General features: G+C 46.5%; 1 protein-coding gene across 1 annotated transcript in view; it reads right to left on the minus strand.

The window, feature by feature from the left end:
• LOC135914617 (solute carrier organic anion transporter family member 4A1-like) overlaps positions 1–18166 on the minus strand; it is a 58951-nt gene that overhangs the window by 9252 nt on the left and 31533 nt on the right. Inside the window, exons 7-8 of the mRNA XM_065447543.2 lie at positions 6062–6254; positions 3716–3857 (exon numbers count right to left, since the gene is read on the minus strand). Coding sequence (XP_065303615.2) covers positions 3716–3857; positions 6062–6254 — 335 coding nt within the window. The remainder of the gene's footprint in view (positions 1–3715; positions 3858–6061; positions 6255–18166) is intronic.

An 18166-nucleotide genomic window follows, 5' to 3' on the forward strand; every position in this document is an offset into this window, starting at 1 on the left:
CTGAAAAATGATCGCTGATTAGTATAAGGTCAAGGATATTGTTTGCTGAACTTTGCTTACGCGTCGGTTTCAGGATTATAAGGTGAGGTTTAAATGATAACATGAGGTGAACCAGAATTTCTGAAGATGATGATGTGTGATGCATAGTTAACCAGTACACGTCCGGAAGGTTAAAGTCTCCCATAAGGATAATTCTAAAGTTGTTAGCATATCGGTGTAAAAACTCATGAATGGCAGAAATGCTCTCATCATCAGAAGAGGGGCTTCTATAGAAGCAACCTACACAAATAGCAGTATTGTTATAAAGAAGTCTGCAAAGCGCGCTGACCTGACAGATCTGGCATCAAACAAATGTGAGTTTTTTCTTTATCACAAGATCTATGCCACCGCCACGGGAACCTCGATCTTTGCAAATGACTGAATAGCTCGGCGGAATGATTTCATGGCTGGAAATTTCTTGTGAAAGCCACGTTTCCGTGACGGCGACTATATCAGGTTCGCGATCATTTAACAGGTTTTCGAAAGATTATATTTTGTTTAGTAAGCTTCTTGCATTTACATTTATGATTGTTAGTTGTCTTATCGAGCTCTTCTCTACGTCATTGGCGGGCCGTTTATTTTGCTTGATACCGCTTCGTTTTTTTTTAAGGGGTACTTTGTCATTGGTTTCGTCGTACCAAACAAAGGTGCGACTGTTAATGTACAGTTTGTCAAAGGCGAGGGAGACTTTGTCGTGTTATTCGCGATTTTCTTTGGCACTGTTCCACAGTTTCTTTCTAATGTCCCCAATTTTAGGAGAAAAATCTTCCCCAATGGCGAGTTTTGAGCCTTTAAGTTTAAAACCTTTTTTTTCAATATTGCCGATTTGTCGCTGGAATTTAGAAGTTTAAAAATTACCGGCCTAGTCTTTTTCGCTTGCGGTCTGCCTAACCGGTGTATGCGTTCTATGGTACTGGGTCCAGCTCTAGGATATCTTGCACGATATCTGTGCTAACTATCTGTTCAAGATTGCCGCTCGTTTCTTCTTACAATTCCGGTGTGCCATAAACTATTATTTAGCTCTCCTGCTTCTGTCATCGATTTTTTGTTCCATGGTTTCTATTACGAGACTCATGCGGCAAATCTCGGTCTGACAAGATTGTACTTTATTTTCTAGAAATGCTATGGTATCTAACTTGGTCTCTCTATCTGCAAGACGTTCTTCCTTTATTTCTTTCATATCAGAAGCAATTTAGTTCAGGGCCGGGGTTTGTTTCAATGTCTCCTGATACCAGTAGCAACTTCCACAGAAATACAGCTATATCAAACACCCCGTGACATAGCTTGTGATTGTGATTGGTGAATCAGGTTTGCTTTATTCGGTCAAATAAAGCAGAGTGCAAATAAAAAGCACAATTATTTCACGTGAATATTTCTACGGTAACAAACTGACTTCAGCAGACTGATAGCATAAGCAATCACATAAGTGATGGCAGAACAATTACAACATTGGTTAGTAAAACAGTGCTCTGTCAGGGTATTGCCAACATTGTCAATAAACACTTTGTTAACAGTCTGAACTACTGAACTTTCTCAAATAAGTAAAGATGGTTAATCAGTGTCGCCTTTGAGATCTGTTCCACACAAACATTAACGGGCTACCGTTAAGGGCCCTGTGCCACAGAAAAGCTACTGTCGGCGTCAGGCGTCGGCGTCGGCCGTCTCGTGAGCGAAAAATCATACCGAGCGACGCATACCGAACCACGCAGGCCCTCCGCGTGTCGCATAGGAGTTACCGAACTGAATTACTAAAAAAGAATGCGTCAAAAAATTTGTAAAGTACAACTTACACAGAACCTACAGATACGATAGCGTCGGATTGCAATTTGAATATACGAGATTACATAATCCTGCTCAGAGGAAACTCAAGCACAAGCCTCTTTTCCAGCGTTCCTACCATTCAGAGTGCGGCGCGCTCCGCTCGGCTCCTTGCAAAACAATCCAGATGGCGCTCGCTTCCGCGCAGGCGTAGGAGGAGAGAAAATAAAGAGCCAGAAAGCTTGTCTTCGTGCACAGTGCTAGACGCCAACGTTTCCGGGAAAACCTTACAGTCACATGGGCTCCAGTTGTCAGGAAGCGTGTGAAGCGGTCAGAGATCTTTGAATGCTTTCCCGTTACACTCTTAAATTCGAAGCTTAAGAGTCCTCCAAGTTTTATTTTCATTAGGAATTTTAGGATATACCTCATTAAAGCGTATGGTGGCGACTTGCGGTGATATGAAGTAGGACAAAAATGTTTACATCGTTGAACAGGATGTCGCGAATTGCAAGCAAGCATGGAACGATTTAGTTTCAAAGAGAAAACGAGAATGTTATTATTACCAAGAGCTGCGATTTTGTACATTATCAGTTAGTTACAGTGATCCAGCACGGTGAAATTGATAAAATCAAACGCAATGAAGTCTGGGTGAGTGTGGGCTGGTACTATCACCAAGTTTGCGAATAAAAGTGTCGCTCCTTTATGAGCAAGAAGAATTTTCAGTTCATTTTGTTTTGTTGTTTCGCCCACGTTGTATGAGTAACAAATTATTTGCCATGTATAACAATAGCATGCCAGAATCATTGCTTGTTGAACTATAGTACGCGTTTATGGCGATCCACTATATAATATATTCTATTTATTCTTAATCTTATACTATGGACCAAACGAAAGGATTCAGCAGAAACTACACCCAAGTATTTTACGGCTTGTACAATCTTCATTTTACTATTGTCTAAAGTAAGATAAAAGTTGGAGCCATATATAGTCTTTTTTCGGTATAAGCAAACTCGAATTGCTTTTATGTTGAATAATCATTTGGCAATTTTCAGTGCCCATTGCCTTAATTATTTTAGAAAATAATTGCCTGTAATGCATAGTTGACGTTCCGTTTTACTTGAAATCAGCATGTTATATCGTCAGCGTACTATAATATTTTCTGCAATGACGGCAAGAAATTAGTATTAGTGTGAATGTACAGAAGGAACAGCAGAGGCCCCAAAATTCTTCCTTCTGGTGCACCAGATAAGAGGGATGCTAGTTCAGAATGCACGTTGTCCTTAACAAGCAACCCGTTTTCGGTGTTTCAGGCAGGATTCTAGTAATGCTGGTCTGTTCTTCTGATTACATAATGTCGCCGTTCTCGTGATGTTCATTGCGTAGGTCAAATGCTATCGAAAATCTACATATATACCAAGAACCAATTATTCTGCTGCAAATGCGCTATTTCTAATGCCCTTTTATTTCATCAGTGCTATTTATGTGCATATTTGCTGTCGGAATCCCAACCTACAATTAGATCAGACAGATTTATTCCCTACGAACTTGTCTAATTTTCTCTTCTCTATTCTTTTCTGTTATCGGAATAATGGAGATTGCTCGAAATCAAGGCAAATTTGACGCGGCACTCCCTTTATGGATAACAGTAGTTTTCACTATTTGCGCTTTTTCAGGAAAACCTGGTGCACAGAGAGAAAGGTTATAGAGGTGCATCCCCACTCTGGATACTCTGGCCCACACGCCATACTTAACGCTCGCCTAGAGCACTGGCGCCATTTTTTTCCATCTAGCAACATTTGTGCGAAACTACGCGCCGTCCTCTACTTCGGTGTTCCGAAAACGGCGGTGCGCAATGTTGCCAAACACGGGTCGGCGAAAGCTCCCCGACAGCGGGCACTCGTGCGACCGAGCCACTGACCGTGGTTGAGGCCTTGACGTCCTGGGTCTCGTTGCGACAGCCGGCCAGGCATGGTGACGTGTACATCTTGGAGTCCCGACCACAGATGGGATTAAAGCTGAGCGGACACATGCATTCGCTGCTGCACTTGGGCGTGAGTACCCTGCGGCGAGGAGGAGGAGGAGGAGGAGGCGACAGAGTGACGGGGGCACACTCGCGCGATGCTCTCTATAGAACATGGCCTCAGAGATCAGGCGACGCGCACTGACACCGCGCGCCCCCACCCGGTCTTGAAGGCTATGTATAGAGCACGAAGTCTCCTGCAAAAAAATTACTAGACGCAACTATCGCAGCGCAATCGTTCGGCTGCCACGGAAGTGGTCAGCCACCACGGGTTTGTCTAACCTAACCTTCCTCGAGTTTTGCCGAGCGATTTTTGTTGGAAACTGTGCTACCGGCAGTTTCGCATGCGCCTTAGCAGTAGTGACCCTACGGCTCCAAGGAAATGTGGATCCCGTGCACTGTCAGCCTGCTATGCAAAAAAGTAATACGTGTTTTCAAGGTGGCTCGCACAAGACCTTTCTACATTTTCAAATGCTACGTTCCTACAACATCCCCTAAATGTTACTCAGAAGCCGACGACGATGACCCAACCAAACTCCCGGCCCTAACAGCTGAACTGTCTGACTGCGTCGGAGGATGAGGCCTTCGATGGCTACAATAGAAGTGCAAGAAATGTTGATTTTCTGCACCTAAATGTAATGTTACTTCTTTCTGCTAAAATTAGTGGCTGGTCAAAAAGTTTGTTGACGGAAATTGAATGCTTTGAAATGCGTAAGTAAAGCGTGCGTTGGTATCATGCCGACCAAGGTGATCTAAGTGCGTCTTATACTACGGTGCGACTTACGCATTACACACCACGTCTTTTTTTTCTAAAATCGCGATAAGTAAGGGGCGTGATCGAGTTAAGCAGAGGTACGACCTGTAGTCCCAAAGCTGCGATATTTGTAATTAGCCGCACATGAAGGCTGCTGAAAACTTGCGAGCGCCTGCTTTGTCTCACTACCGTGGCTCGTCATGCCTTCCTTGCCAGCTCTATTTCTGTGGAGAAAAAAAAAACGAATATTTCAAGGGTGTCTGAAAGCAAAATGGCAAGGTGGTCTATACTCAGTCAATTTGCAGTCACAAAGAAGTTTGAAGCCAGAAGCAGGAAGTTTAGGGAAATACGTGTACTGTGACCATCCTTCCCATGCTCGCTGAACCGCCAAGCTTGTAGCTCCCGTAGACACTAGTGCCATAGTTCCCCCTAATAATTATCCTAGGGAAATATGCGCAATGAAAGGGGAAAGTACAGGGACGGAGGCGGAACTTTCACGCACGTGTCACTGCGCCGACTAGTCCGGCAGTTTTAAGCAGTTTAGTGTTGCGGTCACTCGGATCTATACTGATTCAGCGTAGTTTGCTCCTTGCGATGGTACCGCACTTTCCGAAACGCGGAAGTGCAAAGCAGAAAAGTTTAGCGCTCAGTGGTGTTTTGCATTTCTTAACATATGAAATTGGTGCATTCAGAGTCGCGGTGTTGACGAGCCGGTAATGCATTGCGAAAAAGTTTTGCGCTGATGGACACCGGCACACAAAGCGTTCCATGTGTACCTTCTGTGTTGGGGTCTGTCAACGCAAAAACTTTTCGCAATCATGCAGTGAGGCTAGTAGTGTTCCCTGTTCCTCAGCAAGTAGAAATACTGACATATGCTGCACATATTGCGCGGCACAATTTAACACCACATCCGACGACCAAGTGAGCCGAAGGATGCGCCTGAACGTCGCGATGTCCTCTTCCCTGAGTTCACGAAACATTCACATCCTGGGTAGCCAAACGGGAACTGGGCCCGTATTCCCAAAAAAATGTCATCTGATAGAACTGTTCATAAGAGAAAATTTCCGCCAACACTGATGCTGGGCATATAATTTAAAAAAAATGGCCAGCCCATCAATAATAGCACTTACGAACTAAAAGCCTTGTGGATTCGGCCCCCGGTTCGTAGAAAATCCCTTTTTTTATTAAATTATTAACGCCAGTTCATGGCTTGCCAGTATTTTTATGTGGTTTGCAGGCCCATGAACTTCAATTCGCGTGAGCAATAGGGAGTTGAAAATGTCGTCCCAATACTCCTTCAGACAAACGCGCACGAAATCGGCGATCCTAGCTTGAAGGCGTAGAATGAAACCTCGGGACTATTTTCAGGAGCGCTGTCGTGCGTGCTATTTTCCTCACGTAAGTTTCCCTCCGTAGCCGCGGGGAAGACGTCCGCGAGTGTTAGTGGCACTGGCACACACTGCGCTTGCAGGGGGACCCACAGCACTCACATCTTGTTCTCAATGTCGATGCCCTCGAAGCGCTGGTTCGGGCAGGAGATGAGCAGCGAGTAGAATACGAACCAGTTCAACACCGAGATGAGTATGCACATGCGTATGATGTTGGCGCAGCTCAGGTTCAGCTTGGAAACCACGTAGCCGCCCATGAAGCAGCCCAGGCTAGCGCTCGGAATACCGATCATGCCTGCAAACGCCGTGACAGCGCCCCTGTCAACTGCGTTCATCGTTTTTCCCACCCCCAAATTTAGCTAACAACTTAGATAACATATGTAGAACTTAGACGATGCCAGCTACGAAAACTGAAGCTCTGCTAAACATTTCTAGGCACTGGAAAGAACAGCCGAAGCCAATACTTCAACTTCATGATGCTAGAACTGCTGTATACAGTACGTACCAGTTCTCCTGAAGGCGGAAAAAGGGGACAGGCGGTTCGGTTCTTGTACACACACGTAATAGCGGCGTTCAGACGTCTAGCGAAAAGATGTCCCATGCGGCTATTGTTTGCCAGCTCGAAGCAATAGCGGCATTCCTTAATGGCATCATCAATGCGGGGAGAATTCCAAAATACCAAAAGTCTCGCTATGCCGTAAGCTTGTCCTTTCAAGACGTTCCCAATGTTGTCTAGTTCTCGCCCATCCCTGTCTACCTTAAGACAAAGCAACAAGTCTCGTAGTAGTATGCGTAAGACATCTTTCTGCGTGTGGCCAGTGCTTTGCATTAATATGTTGGTTCATCGGAATTCTGAAATGGGAATTTGTTGCTGTTCAAGACTTCAGGACCATCCTCGTGGTCCTTAGTACCATATGTTTTCGCCTTTATCATAAGAAGCCAACAAACCAATACTATAAGAATATCATACTTGGACTTCTGATTGAATTAGGGTATAAATTATCGGAAATGAAAGTGAATGAAAAAACAACTGGCTCTACATGGGGCACAAACCCACGTCTTCACAATACGTGTACGATGCACTTACCAGTTGAGCTACCGCGGCGCCGCTTTCCCATCCACTTTCTAAGGTATTTATGTGTATCTACTAGAAATAAACCTGGGAGTGTTAGCCAGCGAGCGCCACACCTCACGGCCTTGACGGCGGATGTGAAACATCTTATTTTGTCGTAGGCGTCACGTGTACGTGATCTTTCTGAATGAACGCAACTGGTTAATAATTACATGCTGTCTGAAGGCAAGAATGCCCCCGGATTCGAGGCCTCGCTATGTATTGAGCGAAAAGAAAGGAAAGTGAGGGCCCGATTTTCATTAGTCATATCATAAGAAGCCAACAAACAGACATCAAGGACAGCATAGGGGAAATTACGAAAGGAGAGGACAAGAGAGCAGCAGACAGCGTTGGTAGCATTTAAACAGGAGTAGCCCCGGGCAACCTCGAGCTCGCACCTACGACGACTGGCGATGAGGCGGCAGTGCCGGGCATTCCTCTTCACTACAATCACCCCTCCCCCAATCGGAATAGGAACCATCCTAGCAACTGATGGTTACCATAGTATGAGTGGGTCATAATATGGCTTAAGGCGCTGTACGTGGACGGTTTCGCGACCACGACAGCGTTGGCCTGCAGATGGCATGACAGGCTCGACGATATAGTTCACAGGCGATGTCCGCGCTACGACACGGTAGGGACCTTGATATCCAGAGGCAAGCTTGGAGGAGAGGCCAGCTGGGACAGCTCGAACCCAAAGCCATACAAGGGAGTCTGGAAGGAAGTTACAAGGCGTACGGTCATCATCACGTCAAATTTTTTCGTCAACGTCAATGGTTGTCAACGTCAACGGTTGTGGCGGAGCGGGCGAGCTGACGACATTCCTCGGCGCGGCGGGAAGCTCCAGAGATGGGTCGGCATTCAGATGAGTCGGGTCGGTGCAGAATAATGGTGCCGTGTGTGGTCGAAGGCTCGAGGCCGTACAAGAGAAAGGATGGGGAAACCTGTGGTCGCCTGTGACATAGTGTTGCAGGCGTATATTGTGACCACCAAAATAAGGTGTCAATCAATGTGATCAGAGACAACGTATTTGAGGACTCTGTCGCCAAAAGTCTGGTTCAGTCTTACCGTGAAACCATTATATTGAGGATGGTAGGCGCTGGTGGTGCGATGAACGATGTGACATTCAGCAAGGAGCGCGTTTACAACTTCGGAGAAAAACACGCCCTCTATCGCTCAAAAGTTCGCGAGGTGTGCCGTGACAAAGAATGAAGTTTCGTAGAAGGAAGGATGCCATATTACGGGTTGTGACAGCAGGCTGAGCGGCTGTTTCTTGAGATTATCGATGGCGACGACTGCCCAGCGGTTTCCGGAAGCCGTGTTCGGAAGTGGTCCGTACAGACGAATGCCTGTGCGGTCGAAGGGCCTGGCAGGGCACGGAATTGGCTGGAGTGGACAAGAGACATGCTGAGCAGGAACCATGCGGTGTTGGCACTGAGGGTACGTTCGAATGTATTTGTACACGATGGTGAGCGTGCCATGCGAGTAAAACCTGGAGCGAAGTTGGGCGTACGTTTTCAATACACACGCATGCGCAGTCTGTGGGTCAGCGTGATAGGCAGAATATATTTCACCACGAAGACGTCGGTGTATGACCAGCAGCCACTTGCGGCCATCGGACAGATAGCTCCAACAATATAGAATGTCATCCCTTATTTTGAAGCGAGAGGCTTGACGGCGAAAAGCTCCGTAAGGTGGAATAAAAGTCGATTAGTTTGGAAGCGAAGAAGAGGGCTTATCCAGGCATCCTTGCATTGCTCCAAAGCCATGTCGCAGCCTGCTGGGAATGAAAGTACCTTGGGAACGGCAGACAGGCAGGTAGCCCCTTCGGTTGACACGAGCGAACGTGACAGCGTGTCAGCGTTGGTGTGGTGGCGGCCAGACCTGTAGTCAACGCGCATGTCGAAACCTTGCAACTGCAAAGTGCAGCGTGCTGATCGGCCTAAGGGGTCCTTCAACATGCACTGCCAACAAAGCACATGGCCGTCTGTAATTACGCCGAAGTTACGGTCATATAGATAAGATCTAAATTTACCAAGTGCCCAGATGATGGCGAAACATTCCTTAGCCCTAACGAAATAATTCATCTCTGTTTTGGTGAGGGTGCGGTTTGCGTATGCAATGGCGTACTCGTCGAAGCCAGGCTTGCCTCGAGCACAGCGCCGAGTCTAACACCGCTGGTGTCGCCGTGTACTTTGGTGCGAACTGTGATGCAGTATCGGCGGCGAGGTTAGTAGATGGCGCAGCTGTTGGAAGGCATTGTCACAGGCGGACGACCAGGCGTAATTGTTCGAGACGCTCCGTATAAGCTAATTCAAGGGACCGTTGATAGAAGCAATGTTCTAAATGTAGCGACGAAAGTAAGAACAGAGGCTAATGAAGCTGCGAAGTTCTTTTATGGAGGAAGGTTTGGGAATATCAGCAACTGCAAGAGACATGGCGGCGTCAGGAAGGATACCGTCTTTACGTACCACATGACCAAGGATGATGAGCTGACTTATGCCAAATCGGTATTTCTTCAGGTTGCGCTGAAGGCCAGCACCAGTTAGGCACTACAACACTTTTAGCCTACAGAGATGTATGAAAAACTCGAGTGGAAAAGTAACCGCATCATCAAAGTAGCACAGGCACGTTTTCCACTTGAGACCACGCAAAAGCTTGTACATGAGACAGACACGTCAATGTCGCGGGGGCGCGGCAAAGCCCGAAGGACATGACGTGAAATTCATAAAGGGCATCCGGCGTGACAAAAGAAATTTTAGATGTGAAACTTGGCGCCATGGTGAGTTGTCAATAGCCGCTGCGTAAGTCAATAGACTAGAACAAGTCTGCGCCTTGAAGGCAGTCAAAGGCATAGCCAATTCTCCGGAAAATTGTATGCGAGCGATTTTGTCGACGGTAACTGACAAAGAAACGAATCGATCCATCACACTTCTTAACAAGAACAACTGGGGATGAGCAGGGGCTATTCGAAGGCTGGATGACGCCGCGCTTGAGAATATCGGCTTCTTCGTCATCGGTAACACCGCGCTCTGTCGCGGACACACGGTATGGTCTTTGTCGCAGTGGTACATTGGCACCAGTGTCGATGCGGTAACAAATTGATGGCGTGCGGCCAAGGCAAACAGGCTGGCAGTGAAAAAAATAACGGAACTTGTCGAGAAGGAGCAGAAACTGGGCGCGTTGGGAAACAGTCAATGTGTTGGAGATGGAGCTATTTAGAACATCGTTCGAAGTCGGCTCTTGCGCGGGCTTCCAGGTCATTCCGGTGACCTCTTGAGTGGTGATGGAACAAGTTCGCATGTCAATGACGGCAGCGACATACTGAAGGTGGCCAACATGTTCCCCACTAAGCAAAGTCAGAGGACATGATAATATGTTGTATACGAGCAAAATGCAGCGGGGAACATTTTCGATGAAGGAAAATGGCAGATGGCGTGAAAATCGCATTTGCATCAGCTACAACGTTGTATGACACCGCGGTAAATTGGCAGAGGAGTGCGGTGGAATTGCAACGTCTTCTGCAACAAATATTTTAACTTCACGAGCGTCAAGAAGCGGGACATCTCAAAGCGTTTGAAATTACACTTCAGCACAAGAACAGTCGATGAGGGCTTTATTAGCGGAAAGTCCCCGCCCAAAATAATATCATGGCAACAAGAGCTTAGTGTTAAAAATTCGACAATGTAGAGGAGACCTTTGATCACAATGCGAGCAGTGCATGCAGCCGCCGGCGTGATGCGGTCTGTGCTGGGCTGGCAGTACGAAGTCACACTTAGGACAGAAAGCTGAGCTAGTTGGTAAGGATTCATAATGCAAATAAGGGGTAAGGCCTGCAGACACGGATACTCTTGTGTCCGTATCTGTACGCCTTAACCTTTCTTTGCATTACGAAGTGACACGTTTGACACTGGCATCGCAGCCTTTCTGAGCAAACGGCAAAGTTTGACACTAAGAAGTGAAACTGCGGCGCTGAGGGTGAGTGCAGCGGCACCATCCACATATATATGCATCACATTAGTCGAAGAAGGGAGAAGCCTTGGACTTTTCGTGGGTGACGCAGTTCCTGCCTATGGAACTGTGACGATTAGTTTTCCCGTTCCGGCGTAGGACGACGACGCAAGGGTGAAAGCATTGAGGCGATGGCGAACGGCGATCAGCAAGAGGACGGTGGTCCGAGTATCAAGATCCCTGGCTGGGGTTCCGAGATGCCGAGGACAACGGGCACGGTGAAACATATGAATCGTAGTCGAAGCTACGGCGCTAAGATGTCGCGCGGCGGCGGCAGAATCGTGCAATATGGTCACACGCAAAACATACTGGCCCGTTGTAAGGAGTACGCCACTGATGTGTGGGTACGTTGGGGAAACGAAGTGAGTGGCACGGCTGATGGAAATGGCGCATATGGCTGAGGTGGTGGCAATGCGATAGCTTCGGCAAAGCTGAGAGGTTCATTCACCTCGGTATAGGCAACGGGAGGCGGCATTGCTGGTGTCTCGCGGACAGAAGGCACAGCTGTGCCTACTTGCTGATGTATGATGTTGTGAAGGTGGGCAGTCGAATGCGAAGGTGCTTACGCGGCTGAGGACAGCAGCGAAAACTGACGAGCGACCTCAGAGCGGACGAACTTCTTTAGATAGCAAATCAAGGAGTCAATGTCAGGAGGGGTGACCTTGCTCGCGCGGGTGTCGTCGGACACAGGTGGGCGCCGCTTGAGATGACGCTGTCTGCAGAGCTCGTCGAAACTCTGGCAAAGCTCAGTGATCTGAGAAACAGTACCAGGGCCTTTTTGACAACATATGAAAGGTATCGTCAGAAAAGCTTTTCATGATGTGACGTACCTCGAACGCCTCCGCCTTTGTCGCGTCGACACAACCGCAGAAGTCGACGGTGTCCTCCATATAGCTGGCGAACATTGCGGCAGTTTGCTGGGATCAGCTTAGTAGGCGTTGTTGAATGCGAAGCTTGCGCACGCCAGGGAGGCTGAAAACTTACACGTTGCTGGTAGACCACGTGCGGAGATTGGCGTCGTAGTTTTTAGGCAACAGCTGGGCGACGCCCAATAAATGGAAGATCGCGTTGTAGAGCATTTGGGGATCGTCCCATTGGTTGGTGGTGCTCGCTCTTTCACACAGCGCCAGCCAACCTTCAACGAGTTTCTAATTAGTGCCGCTGAAGATGTCAAGATCCCGCTGACGCTGGGCAACGGCACATAAGATGGCGGGTGAAACTGGTGGGGATGTCTGGCTGGCGTCGTCAGGCATGACGGACGGCAGAGTTCGATTGCGTAATTGCAGGGTGGGGAAAACCGCGTAACTCTACCAAAACCTAATTCGAACAAAGCACAAGACAAGGGAGCAGCAGGCAGCGTTGGCCGCGTCACAATAAGAACAGTCCCGGCAATCTCGAGCTCGCGCCTCCCGAGCGACTGGCGATGTGGCTGTATCGCCCGGCATTCCTCTTCACTGCAGAACTTATTATTTGAAGTAAAGAAATTACAAATTAGTGGAAATGAAAGCGGTTGAAAAAACAAATGGCGGCATGTGGGCCACGAACCCACGTCTTCGCATTACGCGTACGATGCTCTTACCGAGTGAACTACCCCGGCGCCTTTTTACTCTACACTTTTTGGGGTATTCACGTTTATCTACTAGAACTAAACCTGCGATTGTTAGTCAGCGCAACACCTCACGACCTCGACGGCGGCTGTGGAACATCCATTTTTGTTGTAGGTGTCACGTGCATGTGATCTTTTTGGGTGAAGACAACTGGCTAATAAACCCACACATGCTGCCTGAAGGCATCAGTGCACTCGGATACGAGGGCTCGCTATGCAACGCGAGGCCTCGATGTCATGGGGCGAAACATTAGGAAAGAAAAAAAATATCGTATACATGAGCGTAGAGCGAAGCTACGAAGAAAAACCATACATATTTCTCAGAACGAAAGCTTTGAAGTTGCAGAAAAATTTGTCCTAGTCCGTGGTTGGAATCCGGAACAAACGCCTTTCCAGAGCCGTCGCTCTAAGATCTGAGTGAACTGAGAGTAGGAAATTTCAGAGTGAGGGTGAAATAATCGACCGCTGAAAGCACACGAACACTTGAAGCAAAGGCGTTTGTCTTGGGTTCGACATCCGTCCAGGACGAATTTTCGCTCAGCAAAGGGAAGTAAAACTTCATTAATATTTGCTTTGAGCTGGGGCCGGGAATACACTGAATAAAGTGGACGTTGTTTTAATGAGCGGTCTAGAAAAGCACAACCTGGCCGTGTGTAATAAGTGTGACGGCGATTTGCCAGACCATTGTGAAATATGTAGTTGTCAGGCGCTGCTAAGCACGACAGTATTCTTTAGAAGGCAAGGGGTCAGACTGGGAGGGGTACATTAGAACAGCTGTGTGGTGGGAATGTTTGTAAACATGCATAGAAATCCCTACAGCACTGGCACAGGGAGACAAGAGGAATATGGTGTTGCCCGCGTCTATCTGCCAGCGCTAATTCTTTCCACGCAAAAAAAAATATGCATGCGTGCTAGCACGCCTCGTAAGTTTCTGTGAGACAAAAAAAAATGTTTCTTTATGGTTCCGCATCCATGCTTCTGCTTTCAGAGTTTATACATAGTTTTCGTTTTCCATACGCAAGCGTATACTATTCTTGTAGGCCATGAATAACTAAATCAAGTTACGATGAGCATAACGAGAACAAGGTGAAAGCAGCAGCCATCGTTTCGACAAGTGTACTTGCCTTCTTCAAGGTGTTTCAAGTCCCCTTGTCGAAACGTTGGCTCACGCTTTCAACTTGTTCCCGTTTTGCTCATCGTCTTGAATTTCCATCAAACCACCTTCCACCTGTTTTCCCTAAATCAAGTTATGGAACTTATAAAGTCATGGCGTGTGTCTTTTTTGTTGTTGTTACAAGTATTTTCTTTCAATATGCGGCATTTCTTATAGTGATTGTATTTGTGATAACCTTTTCGTTTTTGAAGTCGTTCTCTCGTCTTGTGTAGCGCTGGCATTAGATACTCAAATACTTAAGTCTATAGCGGCACCGTGGCACATATGGCTCCTGCATTTTGATGCCAATGTGTATTTCAAAAGCACGAAAGAAATTCTAGAAGAGTTGACTGTTGGGCTAGTTGGTCGTCCATATTTGAAGTAGTAGCTTAGCGCAAATAAAACCAGACACAAGGAAGACAGACAAGGACAAGTCTTGTCTTGTCTGTCTTCCTTGTGTCTGTGGTTTTATTTGCGCTAAGCTACTACTTCAAACACGAAAGAAAAACTGTAACGTTATAGCTGGTCTTTGTGTCTGGGGATAAAAACAAAGAAGAGAGTTCCATTTGGGAGTCGGGACCATGGCTTCCTTTCTGTAGTTTGCTGATACGTGCGATAAGGTCGCCTGCGTCCGTTGTCTGATGCTTAATTGTTAGTGCTCAAAGTGCGCAGTGCGAGTAGTACTCAGTACTGCGACGGCGCCCCATCGATTACTCCGAGCAGAGATGAAAGTGCATATCTGTAAAATGTTGGTTCGCGCGTGCTTCTATTTCTACTCGTCTTGTCGCTATAGTACCATGCTCTTCGGAAATAAAATAAGTTGTTAGTTAGCGCACGACCTGTCGTCTTTCTTGTCCGTGTGAATCCAGCGCTGTGACCTCAATCATTCCAGGCACAGAGCTCGGGCTTGCGAACACGGCAGGCACTCGCTGCCCGTAGAATTTTTCAAAACCCGAGTGAAACGCGGGAAGTGAATAACAGCCAATCGGACCAAGTTCAGTTTCTTCTGAGAGGTTTTCAATATTTACCGAAGGTTTTCTTTTGGGCGAAGTCACTTCTATTGCTGTAAGTGCATGACTTGGAAACGAATCGAATCAGTTGTAATTGAATATAGCCGTGTGCACGGCATCGGGAAAGACACTATCGGGGCTGTTCGCAAGTGTACCACTCCAAAAATGGAACGAGGGTTGTTTGCTCTTGCTTCTAAAAATCTTGCGAGCAAATCAACTGACAACTTCACTCCCTGAATGAAAACACAGTATCTTCCGCTTGCACTGCTAAACCAAAGCACGCTATGAAAACGATATGCCGCCTCGTGGCATAACACTTGCCATGATCAACTTCAAACGTCCCGAGGCAGTTTTCATTCCTGCTACCGTGTCTGCAGAAAAAAGTACGTTAGCAAGAGTAATCATGCGACTTAGAGCACTAGTAACACTGATCCTACGGCCGATAGATATAAACGAAAAAAAAAACAAATTAATCCTAAAAATTAACGTACATCACTATGATTTATCAAAGTGCCTAGGTAAACAAAGCATGCTCAGCGATTTGAAATGGCAGCAAGATATTGAAAATAACGTTCTGCTCGCCGGGAAGAAAGAAGTCCTGAGTGAAGTGTTTCGAGCAAACCAGTGTACCGCTAGTCGCCACCTTTTCTCAAGGCGAAGTTTCTTATCCAAGTCTCTATCCGATGTAGTAGAAGCTTGATGTGGGTGAGTTGGTTATGCATACTTGATGAAATGAGCGCTACGAATACGCGGACGAAAGAACACATGTACGACAGACAAGGCGCTACTTCCAACTAAATGTTTTTTGAAGAAACAGAACTTTAAATAGATGCGACCATGAATGGTTTCTGGACCATGAAAGGTTTCTGGCATGGTCTAGAGATAGACTAGAACGCGAGATATTGGAAGCCTTTTACATTGCTAAGGCCGAGGGCACGTGCATTAGTTCCCCTTCAGTGACGCTTACTGAAAAAGAGATAGCTTTTCTGAAGAGCTAGGGAGGTGGTGATGTCACGTTGGGCCATTCATGGTCGCATCTATTTAAAGTTCTGTTTCTTCAAAAAACATTTAGTTGGAAGTAGCGCCTTGTCTGTCGTACATGTGTTCTTTCGTCCGCGTATTCGTAGCGCTCATTTCATCAAGTCTCTATCCGATGCGCGTCGTCTGCTTCTCTAACGAAAATGTGAAATCGCACATTGCTGTCATTCCACCGCGTTGACACGCACAATGGTACGCAACAAATCTTTCGACATCCACATTTTCGTTTTTTTTTTCTTTTTTCGACTTGCGCGCGGTGGCATCACGACGATTTGAGAACTACGAGGCCTTCAGCGTATTCCATCGTAGGACGCCCTCTTTTGCTTCAAGTTTCAACCTGGATGAGCTGTTATCGGCGCGGTCGCTGGTGGTCGAGCATTTAGTTGGAGTCGCCAGACAGTGGGCGACGAAATAGAATGCATTTAATTTGCAAAGATAAGGGGGAGAAATACAGAATTCACTCGCATAGACCGTTGACCATTACATCGGTCATATACAGGCTAGCAATGCAGGCAATCAATTAAAGCTGCAAGCATGGGCAGAGAATAATGGCATTTTGGGAGAACTTCAGAATGGCTACACAATAGGTAGGCGTTTAAATGTGAACTTATTTGTTCACACCCAGTGTACTGAAATATCAAAAATAGAAAGCAGACCGTTATATATGACGTTTTTAGACATTACGGGAGCCTATGACAACGTAGACCGCAACGTTTTGTGGTATATTATGGAAGGGGAAGGCTTAGGTGACGATTGTCTATAGCTTTTGAGAGAGATTTACCTAGAAAATACCGCTTGCGTTGAATTGGAAGGGAGGACCGAGGAGAAAGTTGATATCAACAATTGACCGAGGCAGGGGTGCCCTTATCCCCACTGCTGTTTATGATGTACATGGTGAGGATGGAGAGGGCTCTAGAAGGAAGTAATATCGGGTTTAATCTCTCATACAAACAGGCGGGTACAGTAATAGAGCAGCAACTCCCAGGTTTATTTTATGCGGACGACATTGTGTTGCTAGCTAACAAGCAAAGTGATTTGCAACGTCTGGTTAATATCTGTGGACAGAAAGGCAACAATCGAGGTTTGGAATTTAGTGTTAGAAAATCAGGTGTTATGGTACTCAATAAAAAAAAGTGAACAGACAGTGGAGATACAGGGCCAAGAAATACCTCAGGTAACAGAATATAAATACCTTGGTATATGGATAAACGAAGGCAATGGATATATGGAAACACAGGGAAAAACCATAACAGTAAAGGGGAAGAGAAATGCAGCCATAATGAAGCACAGAGCGCTATGGGGATACAATAGGTAGGAGGTCCTCCGAGGTATGTGGAAAGGTGTAATAGTCCCAGGACTTACTTTTGGAAATGCGATTGTTTGCTATAAATCAGGGGTACAATCAGGATTCGACGGGAACCAAAGGTTAGTGGGTCGCCTTGCATTGGGCGCTCACGGGAAGACTTAAATGAAGCTGTGCAGGGTGATATAGGCTGGACTAGTTTTGAAGTGAGGGAAGCTTGCAGTAAAATTGAGTATGAAGAACGACTGAGGAATATGGAAAAAAGTAAATGGGCTGGGAGAGTGTTGAGGTGTCTGTGTAGGAAAAAAAATTGATTCACAGTGGAGGAAAAGGACTAGGAAGCTTACCAGCAAGTATGCGGCCTGCAGGGTGGGTAACACAGAAACAAAGAACGTCAAGCGGAAAGTCAGAGAGCCTGAAATAATCTCATGGGTGGCGACAATGGAAAAGAAATCTGCCACGAGTAACTACTTAAGAGGAAAAAACGAAATCAGGAAAGAAACAATTTATGACAACTCAAAGTAAAGCTCATTACTTTTCGAAGCGAGATCAGGATGCCTTAGAACACGCACCTATAAACCGACATATAAGTAGGAAGAAGAAGCATGTGCTTGCTGCGGTAAAGCTAGGGAAACTATGGAGCATGTTTTATTAGAATGTGAAGACGTCTACACAGTGGTCGATCTAGGCACCACTGGCCTCCTTGAAGCCCTTGGGTTCAGCGAGAGCAGTGGAAAAGTAAACATGTCCGCAATAGGCATTAGTAAGAGGCGATTGGAGTATTGGTGGGAAAAAAGTAGGGAAACGACAAAAAACCGATACGTACAAAAGCAAAGTTCGCAATAGGGGATCAGAAAATTTTGTCGTGGGAATTCATAGTGTTTTGTTTTTCTTGTTTAACCTGGGTAGGACATTAGGCAGTATAATAGCAAGAGCTTGGTGGCGCAACCCACCGCCCCGTTTCAAAGGGGACGC

Source organism: Dermacentor albipictus, chromosome 9, assembly GCF_038994185.2.
Source record: "Dermacentor albipictus isolate Rhodes 1998 colony chromosome 9, USDA_Dalb.pri_finalv2, whole genome shotgun sequence".
Lineage (NCBI taxonomy): Eukaryota > Metazoa > Arthropoda > Arachnida > Ixodida > Ixodidae > Dermacentor > Dermacentor albipictus.